The sequence below is a fragment of the Lepisosteus platostomus genome, chromosome 23, assembly GCF_059453375.1.
Source record: "Lepisosteus platostomus isolate fLepPlt1 chromosome 23, fLepPlt1.hap1, whole genome shotgun sequence".
Classification (NCBI taxonomy): domain Eukaryota; kingdom Metazoa; phylum Chordata; class Actinopteri; order Semionotiformes; family Lepisosteidae; genus Lepisosteus; species Lepisosteus platostomus.
In genome coordinates, this window is record NC_142633.1 from 6,780,855 (window position 1) to 6,794,588 (window position 13,734).

Consider the following 13,734-nt stretch of genomic DNA (forward strand, 5'->3'; position numbering starts at 1 on the left):
TGCTGTGTTACTTGAGGGAATGTTTTGGTTACTCAGTCATAGGCTGTGAAACTTGCATGCATCCAAGATTATCGATGGTAGGTTAATTTGGGTTGATTTTCGTTTTATTCTATTGATGATCTGCCGGAGTTGTGATTTTAATCTTTACTTTCCAAAGAGTCGCAACCATTTAACTGTCTGCCTATGGGCCTGTGTGATGTGCGTCTCGCTGGTTCTTGTTTTTGTGCAAGAACACTGGTGGGATTGGCTGGGTTCTTTGGAACTGCTTTCTTAGTAGGTCTGCAGGCACACCTCTCTGCCAGCACACAGCAGCACTTTCTGGCACCCACAGTGCCCTGGAGCCACTCCCAGCGGGGGGACGGACTGCGCTACAGACAGGAGCCCTGAATTCAAGAAATTGTATATGGCTATTAGTGATTTTATCTTATTAAAAAAAAAAAGGGGGTGGAGTGGTGGCTCTGTGGCTAAGGATCTGCGCCTGTGGCTGGAAGGTTGCTGGTTCATATCCTGCGGCCGGCAGAGGAATCCTACTCCGTTGGGCCCCTGAGCAAGACCCCTAACCCCAGCTGCTCCAGGGGTGCTGTATAAATGGCTGACCCTGCGCTCTGACCCCCAGCTTCTCTCTCCTTGCCTGTGTGTCTCATGGAGAGCAAGTTGGGGAATGCGAAAAGACAGATTCCTAATGCAAGAAACTGTATCTAGCCAGTAAAGTGATCTGATCTTATCTTATTCATGCCATGTGTCACACAGACAGACAGAAGGACTGTGCTTTGTCATAAAGCGGACAGAGAGAGGGCGGTAGCTTTTAGCTCGTTGCAGGAGGTCTTTGAGCTTGTCTGCTGAAGATGGCTGATCGCTGTGGCGCCTGACTTGGGCCCTGTACCCTGGAAAGATCTGGCTTGTCCGTCACTACGTACGCATGGGGGTTTCACCACTTCAGCTTGGCCCGTTTTGAGATTATGCCAGTTCCATGTCTGTGCTGGAACTCTTGCTATCAGACAGTGTTTTGTTGCTCCTGTAGTGTCCGGTGGTGCGCACACACACAGACACACAAGCTTGCGCGAGCATGCGCGCGTCCTCCAAGAGATCAGAGAGCGCCAGTCTGATTCCTCAGTTTCTCCCAGGTGTCCTGAAGGTAACGAGGTGGAATTGCCTGGCAGGCAAAGCTGGTGCAGTCCAGTCCTGCAGGTGCCCGTCCAGCCACCAGAGACATGACTGTGCAGAAGCCGGAGTTCTCCTGCCGTCCTCTCGGATGCTGATGGACACCTCGGCTGTCCTGCTGGCCCACAGCCTGTCCTCCGGGGGCCCTGCCTGCTGAGGCTTACCGTATCGCTGACTGGGAGGACAGGTGCTCAGACGTGCTGCAGGAATCAACTGGCCCATGGCAAAACACCCGGCACAAACGGAGACCGACACAAACACAGCCTTGTGTGGCTGCCTGAGCTCTTGCATCTTGCGGGTCTGGATAATCATTCCGAAAACATGTGGGGTTGACACTACCTCTGCTGGGGGTCTGAGTGCTGTTTTCTCTCTGTGCTTGAAGTGCTTCACCTCAAAATCCGGGCTGAAACTGCTAACTGCTAACGGTAAACACAGTAAGATTTCTTAATTGATATAGCTTATAATTAAACAATGCACAAATATAAAACTAGTTTACTATAAAGCACAAAGATACATTTTCAATAGCTAATTTTTGTTGAAAGCTTGCATTTTTATCATTTGTATCAGTGTTGTATATTCTTAAAACCAAGTAACGTACTGTATGTGGAATGAACAGAGAAACTCTCATTCTAGCTGCATGGTTGTACTAAAGAATCACTGCTTAATGAAATGGAGCAGCTGTAATGAACCTGTGAGAAAAAATAACTGTCCATGGCTTTTCAATAGTTGGACAAATACAGACTAAGGCATTTTTAAAAACAGTACTTGCTCTCGTCGATATACCTTTTCATGAAAGATGTTGTTCCCAGTCACTTATTATTACCATTGATTTAAGGGGAATTTGAAGGAGCAGCTGTGTCCCTGGAGCCGGGCTGGAGAAAGTGCGTGGGATTCACCAGGAATGTGATTAAATATACTGGGAATCCTGTTTGAAATCCAACGGAAGTCCGTGTCTAACAGAGCCCAGACAGTGGCCCAGACAGAGATCTCATCAGAGCATTCTTGAACTGTTCACCTTAATCCAGCTGCTGGGTGGCCAGAGGTGTGGGGGAGCATGGCACTGAGATCGGGGGGGGCATGACATCAAGACATAGGGGTCCCTGATAGCTGTATGGGGTGTGGCACTGATGTATGGGGTGTGGTCAGAGGTGTGGGGGCGTGGCACTGAGCTCTCGGAGTGTGACGTTGAGACTGGGGGGCGTGGCACTGATGTGTGGGGTGTGGTCAGAGGTGTGGGGGCGTGGCACTGAGCTCTCGGAGTGTGACGTTGAGACTGGGGGGCGTGGCACTAATGTGTGGGGTGTGGTCAGAGGTGTGGGGGCGTGGCACTGAGCTCTCGGAGTGTGGCGTTGAGGCTGGGGGGGCGTGGCACTGATGTATGGGGTGTGGTCAGAGGTGTGGGGGCGTGGCACAGAAGAGCAGGCACAGGGTTTAAAGGTGATCTGCTATATGACTGAGCTCATGGCGCTGCCTGCCAAGAGAGACCAACTTCTGGGGGGCAGCTACTTAAATCTGAAATGTGCCCTCTAGTAACATCACATTATTGCATACGTTTTTTTACATTGCGGCTATTGATCGATTTTTTTTATTAGGAGTCGACAATGAGAAAGTAGAAGCATCCTGAATGCACATTTTAAGATCTGACAGGGCTTGTACTTTAACCATGAGCGCAGATGAGCACAGAACTGGAATCCTAGGTATTTGTCTTTGGGCAGATATTCTTGCTCTGACAGTTTAAAGACAAGTTTTGCAAGATTTTGAATCATAGAGCTCACATTTATGCATGTCTAATAACTTCTATCTTTTATAGACTCTCTGGGCTTTTGCAAGAATTTATAGTGAGATTGAGTTTTATTTTATTGGCAGAAATTCTCTGCTACCTTTAACACTTTGCAGGAACTTCTAGGTCTTTGTTTGCTTTCCAGAAATTCCTGACCAAAAGGAAAATGATCAGACTTTTAATTAAACTGCTTGATAGCTCTATCTGTCAGTTGTAGAGTTTCTAAGCCCTTGTATCTTATTGTATTCAGTGAACGTGTAAAATAAAAGCACACTTTGTAACCCTTGAAATGGCTGACACTAAGATTTTTTGTTCCAAATGCCCTGTGAATGACCCAATTGACCTACTTTTTTTCTTTCGTTTCAGTTAACATGTTCCAGGTCACAGCTTACTGCTTATACAGTATTAAGCCCACAGAACTTGCAGAACAGCACTTGATGCTGTGAAGATTAAACAATTTCAGCTAACTAAAGAAAATGTTTATGAAGGTTTTTCATTTTGTACTAAAACGTAGCACCCGCAACACAAAGGAGCAGATGTTTATGCTGTAGTCTTAAAAGGCATCATCATTTAAGGCTGTTACTTTTTACTGTTGGTGTTGTCCTGTTATGAGACTTTAAAGTGGACTGGGAATACCTATTAGCTTTTCCCAACTGCTGAAGCCCTTCCCTAAATCACCTTTGCCCATTCAGGCTGGAAGCAACACCGTGACATACAGGAGTGATGAACAGTAAACTTGTAAAAACCCCAAAACTCCCAGACAAGGCGATAACCTCTTGCCCAATCAATGCTATTGAACCCTGGCAGCATTTGGTTAGATATTGGCCCCCACTTGGAGAGAGGTGGTTACAGTCAGCTTAACATAAAGCCTAGTCTTGACCCAGTCATGTCTAGACTCTAGGGCTCAACCTGTGCGACCAGCACAAGTGGCTTTACTGGTTGGGCCACTGGGCAGGTAGTCATGGTGCAAGCCCAGTTTCCAAAGCACGCAAATCCCGACACCCAAAGACAATGATTGGCACACCCTGTGTGTTCTTTCCAGCTTTGGGCAGGTTGAGCTGGGTTGTGGGGACAAGAGCTTGGCTCTTGGTCTGTGTTCCTAAGTGGAGGTGTAGAAGTCGGCTCCTTGTGCTGTTTCCGGCGCTCTTTCCCAGCGATCAGCGCTGGTGGCTTATGGGGCAGCCCTGCCTGCAGTGTTGAGAGCCGCTGGTCATCCTGATAATACTGTAGGCTCTAGTGCATGCGCCTCGCCCCTCTTCAAGGCACAGAAACGGCTCTTCTCTCAGCTCCGCGTGTCATAGTACAGTACAGGTGAGTGGTGAGGTGATTTCTGAAGAGAATTCAATCCTGCTTCAGTGGGTAGCCAGTTGAGAGCTGCAGATTTAATATGGATATCAATAATATCCTTATGAATGCTTTATGGATGAATTAATTAACGCTGGTTTTACTTTGCATTTAAATCAATCCATCTTTAGCCACTGGATCAAGAGGGAAGGTCTTACTGTTTCATAATTTGTAGTGAGTCTCAGGGAATGACAGTATCGGAGCCCAGTTCTGTGTTGCCAGCCACTTCCTTCTCTCTTTCCCCGACTGTGTGACTAACTAGGTACACCTCTCTGGTTGATGTTGATGCCCATGACCTACTTGTGCTTGCTGATAAGAAGAAGACGTTAGATCCGAAAGCGACTGCGTTTCTGCAGGCGGAGTCTCACCATGTGAAAAGTGTTTGACCTGTTTTGCTGGTGTGGGAGGCCAGCACTGAGTTAGGGGACAGAACTGCACCTGAGGGCAGAGCCTGGAGTGATTTGAGGATGTGCTCATTGGTGTAGCTGAGCCTATCTTGCCTTGATCTGGTCAAACATAAATGGTATTGTATCCATAGACGACAAGGTCTTTTCCTAAAATGCGCTACTATTAATATATATTCAAATTTCAGGAATGAAATCTTTCCTTTATTTTAATTCTATATGGATCCACCTCTGGGATAAAGGGGATTTTGCTCCAGCTGCGGGACTTGCCGGCAGATTGTGGTCTCTGGACTTACGGAGATGGGGGGGAAGGTTTTTCACTTCTGACGGAGTCTGGTGGGGATCTGGGCCGCTGTGTCCTAGAGCCCAGCAGAGGGCAGATCAGGAAGTGAGAACGTGCTCGTCCGAGATCGAGGCATGGAGCTGAAGACGAGAGGGGGCCCCGGGCTTATGAACAGGAAGTGGGCACAGCGGAAGGCTCGACTTGTCACCCGGACTGTGCTGCTGCACGCTGGTCACGCCTGAGTACAAGCCAGGATTTTCCTGCTGATATCTTTTTGCAAAGAGGAGTGACCCATGTTTCTGTGTCTCTCCAGAGCCCATGTGAGCGCAGGCATGATGCTGCCCTGACCGTGCGCCCCCAGAGCTCAGCGGTGACGTCCCATGGAGCAGGTGAGCTGCAGAGGACGGTGACCGGAGGGCATCATGGCCCCTCTTGTCCACAGCCGCTTTTAAGACATGACGGATTTAAACTTACATGCCGAATCTCACGTTTAATATACCCGTATTTCACCTCTGATCTTCTGACTATCTGTTTCTCTCTTTTTCTACATGATCCGCTGCTGCGTTAGTGTGTTGGTGGCTAAGAATCCTTACCTGTGCCTTCCAACATAATTATCGATTCCTGATTATTGCTGTGTGGGAGCAATCGCAAACAGCAAAACGTATAATTTGGTGGTTAAAGTTCTGTTGTTTTGCTTCACAAGTGGGGCACTGCCTGAAGGGAAGGGGCATTAGAGATCAAGTCGTAACTGACTGTGCTTGGAGGACAGCATTGTGATTCCCCCTGTACACTTCCTGGGAGGTACAGTAGCTCTGAGAAATCTTGAGAGAAGCAGTGGGGCTTAAGGTGGGTAATTTAAGCCCAAACATGTGAAGAAACAGCATTCTTTTCCAGCACTGTGTGGGTAAAAAAGACACAAACTGATTTATGTGGGGAAAGGAATTGCTGCTGGAAAAGGTGTTAGTGGGGCCAGCAGGGGGCACTCACCCTGTAGTTTGTGTGGGTCCTAATGCTCCTGTATAGTGACGGGGACACTATACTGTAAACAGGCACCGTCCTTCAGATGAGACGTAAAACCGAGGTCCTGGCTCTCTGTGGTCATTAAAAATCCCAGGGCGTTTCTCAAAAAGAATTGGCCCTTACCAGTCGTGGCCTCCTAATAATCCCCATCTCTGAACTGGCTTCATCACTCTGCTCTCCTCCCCACTGATAGCTGGTGTGTGGTGAGCGTTCTGGCGCACTATGGCTGCCGTAGCAACATCCAGGTGGGGCTGCACACTGGTGGTGGTGGAGGGGATCCCCATTACCTGTAAAGCGCTTTGAGTGGAGTGTCCAGAAAAGCGCTATATAAGCATAAGCAATTATTATTTTTATTATTATTGTCCACATGTGCAAGTTTGACCTTTTAGGTTATGTGTGTTGGTTTAAATCTGCTTCCATTCATCAATCCGTTTTCTTACCACGTTACCTAATTGAAGGTCATGGGAGACCTGGGGCCCATCCTGGAGAGCAACAAGTGAAAGGTGGGGTACACCCTGGACAGGGGAGGCACAGATCCAGACACACACTCACACCAGGGCCAGTTTTCCCAGGAACCTATTTACCTACCAGGATATCTTTAAACTGCGGGGGGAAACAGTGCACTCAGCAGAAGCACATGTGAACACAGGGAGAACATCCAGAAGATGTGGTCCCACAGTGTGAGCTATGGGAAAACATTATTCACAGGCTTGGCGATCATTTGTTTTTTTTCACTCTTGCTAAAACCATCCTGAATTGTCAATAATTCTCAACACCCTCTCCCTAAAGGGGAACGACAATGATATTTTCCTATTTTGGGATTAGAAAGAATCAGTATGGACGAGGGCATTTCAAACCACGATGAAAGAAAAATGTACACAGTAACTTGTAAAACCTCCAAAATAACTAGACTACTGTAGATGAAATTTCCAGGCATGAGCAGCGCCATATTCTGCGATTCAGGACGAGGCAACAAAACTTCTGGGGACCTGCGCAGCTTTATGACATTGTTAACAAGCAGGCTTGTGAAAATATCTATTTTAACCCAATAGAAATATGGTTCTCGATTTCGAGACAAATACTACTTGTTAACTCTGCAGGCAGATCACGTTGGAACAATTCTGCGGTGAAAGGTCTCCTGCACAACCCGTTTTTATATGCTCGTACATTGACCATACATTAATCATCACAGTGACTAGTGAGCAGGAAGGGCCTCATCACGTTGCAGTTTGTGGGAAATTGAATGCTAGTTTGCGACAACGTGGTGACTTACACTACTTTCACAAAGTTCAGGATTTTGTGCTTAATTCGAAATTTGTATTTTTTTTTTCCTATACAGGAATTTATTTAATAACCGGTCTGAGAAACTGGGACTGCTGTTCCCCTTTAATGCCCCACTGTAATGGGCAAACCTGCTTTCTTCAAGTAGGCCAATAGGAAGTGTTTTCATATTTACTCTTAAGATGCCCAATTTGACATTAGAAAGAGATGGCCTGGCCGGGCACAGGGATCGTCTCCTAGAAATGCTTCTCAGTACAGTACAGTACTGAATGCTTGTAGCTAAATTGTGTGACTTTCAGCCTTGGACAATGAGCTTGCTGAGCTCTGGAAGAGGGGTACAGAGCCTCCTGTTATCTGAATGCAGGACTGGAGAGGACCTTTAACTCTTAGAAGTATTGTCTGTCTTCTGCAGGCCACTGTGAAACCTGCTAATGCAGTGCAAGACTGTGCTTGGAGCAGAATAATAATCCTCCAACTTTCCTGTTTCTGCATCGCAAAGAGCTATCCGGGATATACTTTTATTGTCGGTGCGAGTCTTTAGGATTGAAACCAGCTTTCCCCAGTAGGCCCCATGTTTCACTTTTGTGAGAGCGTACAGTACAACAGAACTGGCATGACAGCTCGGCTGTTAAATACGAGGAAACTCCGGCTCAACGGCTTTCACATTTCTAGGTGAATTAAAAGAGGATTAGTATTTCCACAGATGGACGTTTTCTTTTTCGTAGGTGAAAGAATGGACACCAGAAACTGTTCTTTATCGCGTGTGTAGCGTGTGGGCTGTTGTGAGGGCTGTGTAGGGAGAGGAGCCACGTGTCAGGTGAACAGCCTGTCTGCGGACAGAGGCAGCCGTGTGAGTGACCCTGCGGCGTCCACCTCTCTGAGCAGCGGTTCTGTCTCCCGTTCAGAAAGCGGCGGTACCGGCGGGGCCCGTGGAGACCCCCGACACGGTGCCCCCTCATGTGTGGAGAGGCCTGCCCGAGGACCTGCGGCTGCGGCAGTCTGCGGTCAACCAGAGTCGAGTGGGTGAGTGACACCGGCGGGGGGGGGGGTGGGCGTTCAAGATCCCCGCTCAGAGTGAGACCCGTGGAGAAGAGTGTACGGGGTGCGCTTCCTGCTCAGAGTGACGCAGCCGGGCAGAGCGCTGACACTGTGCTTCGAGCGCAGGAGAAGCTCCTAGTGTCTTCACAGAAAAGCAGGAAGGGTCCAGATCTGGCATCCGCTTGCCTGGTGGGGTCTGATCGCAATAAGGGGAAAAAAAACTGACAGTAATTAATGCCGAGACCTCACAGGTTTTAGTTTCAAGCTTGCAGGAGGTTCCTGATCGTAAGAAACTTTGAAGAGATTGCAATCCGCAGCTGTACTCTGAGAGAACTCTGCCTTTAGGCTTTACAGACACCTGTCACAGTCTGAGAGCTGTTTTCCTACTGGATTCTCCCCATTTCCTGGTCTCTCAAATTTGGAAGCCACCCGAGTCACCCTGTTCATCTCTGGTTTTAAAAATAAGTTATTGCTGCTTAGTGTTTCTCCTTCGTCTGATATAACAGACCACACTCCACCAGTTGTCCAGCTGGATTCCACATTTGTTCACGGTACTAGGAAAAAACCAACAGGAGATTGGTTTACCCCACCAGGCCCAACAGGGCTTGAGTTTTCATTCACACCTTTTACCAGGATCTTAGAAGAGCTGAAAAACAAAAACGTGCAGTAAAACTCGGTAGGAGTTTGGGCCGTTTATCTCAGATATGCTGTGTGATGCTGTCTGAGGCATTGCGATTGCTCTTGCAAGGTGGCCTGAGACCATCCATCCCTCTGTAAGTGTCCCTCTGTGGAGGTGAAGTGATGTGGGAGGAAAGCCAAGGCAGTGGCTTTGTGTGCAGAATCCAAGACCTCTCTCAGTGATGCTTTGCTTTCTGTTGCCCTTGATGGTTGGGATCAGGCGTGAGGTGTGGCGACTCTCTGTACAGCATGCCGCTGTGGGTCTTACTCTTGTGAGTCCCCAGTTTTACAGAAAAGGACGCAGAATCATGCTGCACAGACCCGACTGTGCAAATCCTGAATATACTGATGTTTTTTTCTTCAATACGCAAGTGCTATTGCACCCATAATGCGACTGTACAAATTCTCTGTTGGAGTACTATAAAGTGAGTAAGTTGAATGTTTTTGTCCTACATAACAAGACAAGTGCTTTGCAGTGCCTCTAAAAATGCCTTTAACAGTGATCTGGTCTACGTGCTTAACCGCTACAGCAAAAACAGAGTTTCCTACATAGTAAAGCATCACTAAGCATGTTTTGTCCAACTTGAAACCTTTTTGTTATAAACATTTTACTGGGTGGGACCTCAGTTAACATTTTTTATCCCCTTATAGGCGTTTCCAACCCTCTTTTGAAAGGTATTTGGTCACTGATCTCTTCCATGCTGGCTGCCCAGTGACTTTGACAGGGAAACTAGAGCCCTCTACCGTGATACAGAGCAGTTTCACCTGCTGCTTCTGGTAGCTAACTGGGTTGTGTCACCAGGTTTATTAGAAGTGCAACAACAGGATTATTCCCTTTTGTAGCCCCCGCTATCAAGTGGCCATCATCAACCGTAAAGATAATAATATCTCGAGGTTTGTTTGTGTGAAAGATGTTGTGGTTTAATTTCTGCATGTTTGGTGTCTGTCTGCGGTGAACAGATGCTTTCTAGGCTTCTGTGCTCGACTCTGACTCTGTCTGTCTCTGCAGGTGTGTGGGCCTCCAAGCCCATCCCCAAAGGCAAAAAGTTTGGGCCTTTTGTTGGGGAGCGAAAGAAGAGGTCCCAGGTGACCAGTAACGTGTACATGTGGGAGGTAAGCAGCTCGCCGATCTCGGGCCCAGTCCAGAACCGGGCTTCTGCTGTGTTTTGGGAACCCAACTAAGAAGCCTAACACAGATAATAACAGGCAATTTCAGTCCTCAAGTCCTGTAGTCCTGGAGGCTATAGTATCCAGTCGGCAGCCGGTTAAGACCTTCAACAGTCTGAGTAGTTGGTGTCCAGAGGAGTTCAAGCAAGTCTTGAGGTGGATTGAAAAATGGACGATGTTTGTTGCATTCATTTTTCAAACAAGAAATATTTTGAAAGGAAAACCACTGTGGCTCATTAAACATTTTGTTGGCAATTCATAAAGCAGATTGTGAAGCATTATTATTTCTGGCGTAGCTGTTGGATTTGTAATGTTTTATATTACAAGATCCTTAGTATCAGGGCAGTTTCTCAGTGAGCTCTGCACAGACCCGTGGCACCTGGGGCTAAACCCTCACCCGGTACTGGCCCAGTTAGGGCTTCATGGTGAACCCAGAGCGGTTTGGCCGTACTGACAGTTATACTAACACTTCTGGTGTGTTTGTGCTCCTAAAATAGTACTGTCATCTAGATTGCACATAGAAACTCAGCCTTCAAGTGACGTAGTAGATACTGTGCAGTTATGCCTATCATTACAGTTAACACATCAAAATAAAAAGGCTCAGTGTCAAGGTAAGTGCAAAATGTGTATTTGAGAGTAAAAAAGTCGTAATTTAAAAATATAGTTTTGAGTTGGACCTTTTCATGTATAATTGTTGAATAGTAATATAATACTGTATCAGGTTGGCCAAAGCTGAGCTAAGCTCTTAAAGTGACTAATCGGTTTCTTTTCTGCGTTTTTGGGGTCACCATACAGGAAGTAAAACACGCTGAAATGCCAGAGCAGGTGCGCCTCACAGCTTGCGTTGCCAAGGGTAACAGGACAGGAAGTCAGGAACTAACTGAAAATGTTTTCCTGTGCCATGTCACCAAATAAAGATTCAATTTTCAGGGTTAGAGTGTTTGGTTTGAATAACTGCAATATTTTGCGGAGAAACTTCGAGCAACGCTTGTTTCTCCAAGAGCAACATGGGGAGAATTTTCAAATTTTGTGTGTGTTGAACAAAGGTCTATTGTTTTATAATAATAAAAATATATAGGTTGGTAGCTAGCCAATAAATAGTTAAGCCAGAACCATTTCATTGATGGGTAGAAGGGTAGAAGGTTCCATGAGGCCATTTTGGGGAATTCAGTTGTGACCAACGCTATATTGTTCACAACAGAAATGGCTGTGAGGCACTCTATTTACAGCTCGCATTATCATACAATGACATGTTTACGTCCCCATGAATATTTTGCCATGGTGTTTTTGCCTTCTTACTGGAGTTTTACCACATGCTGTTGTAGTTTCCTTTGGTATCAATGTGCTGTATTACACTAGACTGATTAACTACTGTAATAATCAGCATAAAAACACTACAGTAGTTCAGGTGGGCAGCTGCGTCAGCATGTGTAGGCTGCAAAGGAACAAGTAATAGGTTTATTCCATGCTGAAAAGAGAAGAAAGAAAACACAACGTTTCAGCCGTGGAGCCTTCTTCAGTCTTCTTTCATCTGACACTGTGTCAGATGCGAGGCTGTAGGGGACCACAGCAAAACTGTGGTAAAACCACAGTGAATGTTCAAAAACGCCATGCAGATGTCCTGACGGCGGCCATGAAGTGTTCCTTGTGAATGGGGTGGTCCCGCTGCTGCCTGCCCTCACCTCAGTCTCTGTGGGTTTGCAGGTGTACTTCCCGGCCTGGGGCTGGATGTGTGTGGACGCCACTGACCCCCTGAGAGGCAACTGGCTGCGGTATGTGAACTGGGCGCGTTCGGGCCACGAGCAGAACCTCTTCCCCCTGGAGATCAACAGGTCCATTTACTACAAAGTGTTGAAGGTAGACCTTCAGTGTTGACCCGCCATGATGACGGCCCCCCTCCCTCCTCCCCCCCCCTCCCCTCACCCCCTCCCACACACAGCAGTCTTCAGAGCTGCGCTGACAGACACAGGCTGTGTCAGTGTCCTTCAGTTCGTAACAACACCGGCCTTTGGAAAGGGATACTGAACGTTGGATCATAAAGTCTTACACTGACCTCTCCGTCTGTTTACCAATATCGATATCCGGTGTGACTGGTGTCCCATCCAGGGTGTGGTCCTGCCTTGTGTCCCGCGATGGACTGGTGTCCGGTCCAGGGTGTGGTCCTGCCTTGTGTCCCGCGATGGACTGGTGTCCGGTCCAGGGTGTAGTCCTGCCTTGTGTCCCGCGATGGACTGGTGTCCTGTCCAGGGTGTGGTCCTGCCTTGTGTCCTGTGCTGGACTGGTGTCCTGTCCAAGGTGTGGTCCTGCCTTGTGTCCCGTGATGGACTGGTGTCCTGTCCAGGGTGTGGTCCTGCCTTGTGTCCCGTGAGGGACTGGTGTCCTGTCCAGGGTGTGGTCCTGCCTTGTGTCCCGTGATGGACTGGTGTCCTGTCCAGGGTGTGGTCCTGCCTTGTGTCCCGTGATGGACTGGTGTCCTGTCCAGGGTGTGGTCCTGCCTTGTGTCCCGTGATGGACTGGTGTCCTGTCTTGTCTTTTGCCCCATAGTTATGAAATATCCTGATAATGGATGGGTGAATGGCCTTAGAATTTTGTTCTTTTCAAATATTGGCAGTTATTCTGTTCTAAATGATAATTTATAAATTATTTTATTATAAATCCCCATTTTATAATTACAGATTGTCAGAAAATTGTCTGGCATTAAATATTATAATGCCATTTTATAATTTATACTATAAATTTTATATAGTTGGTGATTGAATTAAAAGTAATAGTTTTCAGCTAAACCTAGTTTGTGCTTGTATTTCCATTGTTTAATCTACAGTACAGAGGAGCACCAAAGACAAATGAGAAAAATGCAACTTAAAATTGCAACTCACAAATATATTTTCAGCATGCTGGGGTTTAGAATGTTTGTGCTCTGTGTTGTGTAACTACAATCATGTAAAATTGAATGACGACCATTCCTAGTTAAAACAGATTTTGGCATTTCAAAATTCTGCTTTGAATTATCACAAAATTTAGTGGATTTGTCATGTGTAAAAATATTTTGAGAAATTATTGGCCTCAAGTGTGCCTCAAACCATTCCTTCGTAGGACACATGAACATTCAGAATTTCATGATAGTCTTGATAAAATCAGGATGTTTTAGCACAACCCAGAAAAATGTATCTATATTGAGCCCCAGTAGATTGTTCTCGCTGTACAGTATCTATGCATTTACATATGCATTATGCTGTGATGCACTTGAATGAATTTGACTGGTACTGGTACGTGAGTTCTAAATCACCTAATTAGAATAGATTTGGTGATGCTGGCTGAGGTTATTTAAAATGCCAAATGTTAAGTTAGGTGAATTTTTTTTAAAAAGAACACAAAAAGCAACTGCAATGCTCCACTTATGCAATCTTTTCATGCTGTAAGGATGTTCTGTGCTGGACAAAGTCACCTCAGAGGACTCGCAGGCACGTGTGTGAGCGCAGACGTGCAGTTGTTATGCTAATTGTTGTGCACAATGGACCAATTGATGGGGAGATCCAAGTGTGATCCGCTTGTTTAGAGGGTCTTGTCACTACATGACT

General features: G+C 46.6%; 1 protein-coding gene across 2 annotated transcripts in view; it reads left to right on the plus strand.

The window, feature by feature from the left end:
• The window catches only part of prdm2b (PR domain containing 2, with ZNF domain b), a 57,689-nt gene that overhangs the window by 7,814 nt on the left and 36,141 nt on the right, over positions 1-13,734 (plus strand). For both annotated transcript variants that reach the window (XM_088616840.1, XM_088616841.1), the window contains exons 2-5: positions 5,286-5,361; positions 8,179-8,296; positions 9,999-10,102; positions 11,861-12,013. In XM_088616840.1, the coding sequence (XP_088472966.1) occupies positions 5,353-5,361; positions 8,179-8,296; positions 9,999-10,102; positions 11,861-12,013 (384 nt within the window). In that variant the 5' untranslated portion in view covers positions 5,286-5,352. The remainder of the gene's footprint in view (positions 1-5,285; positions 5,362-8,178; positions 8,297-9,998; positions 10,103-11,860; positions 12,014-13,734) is intronic.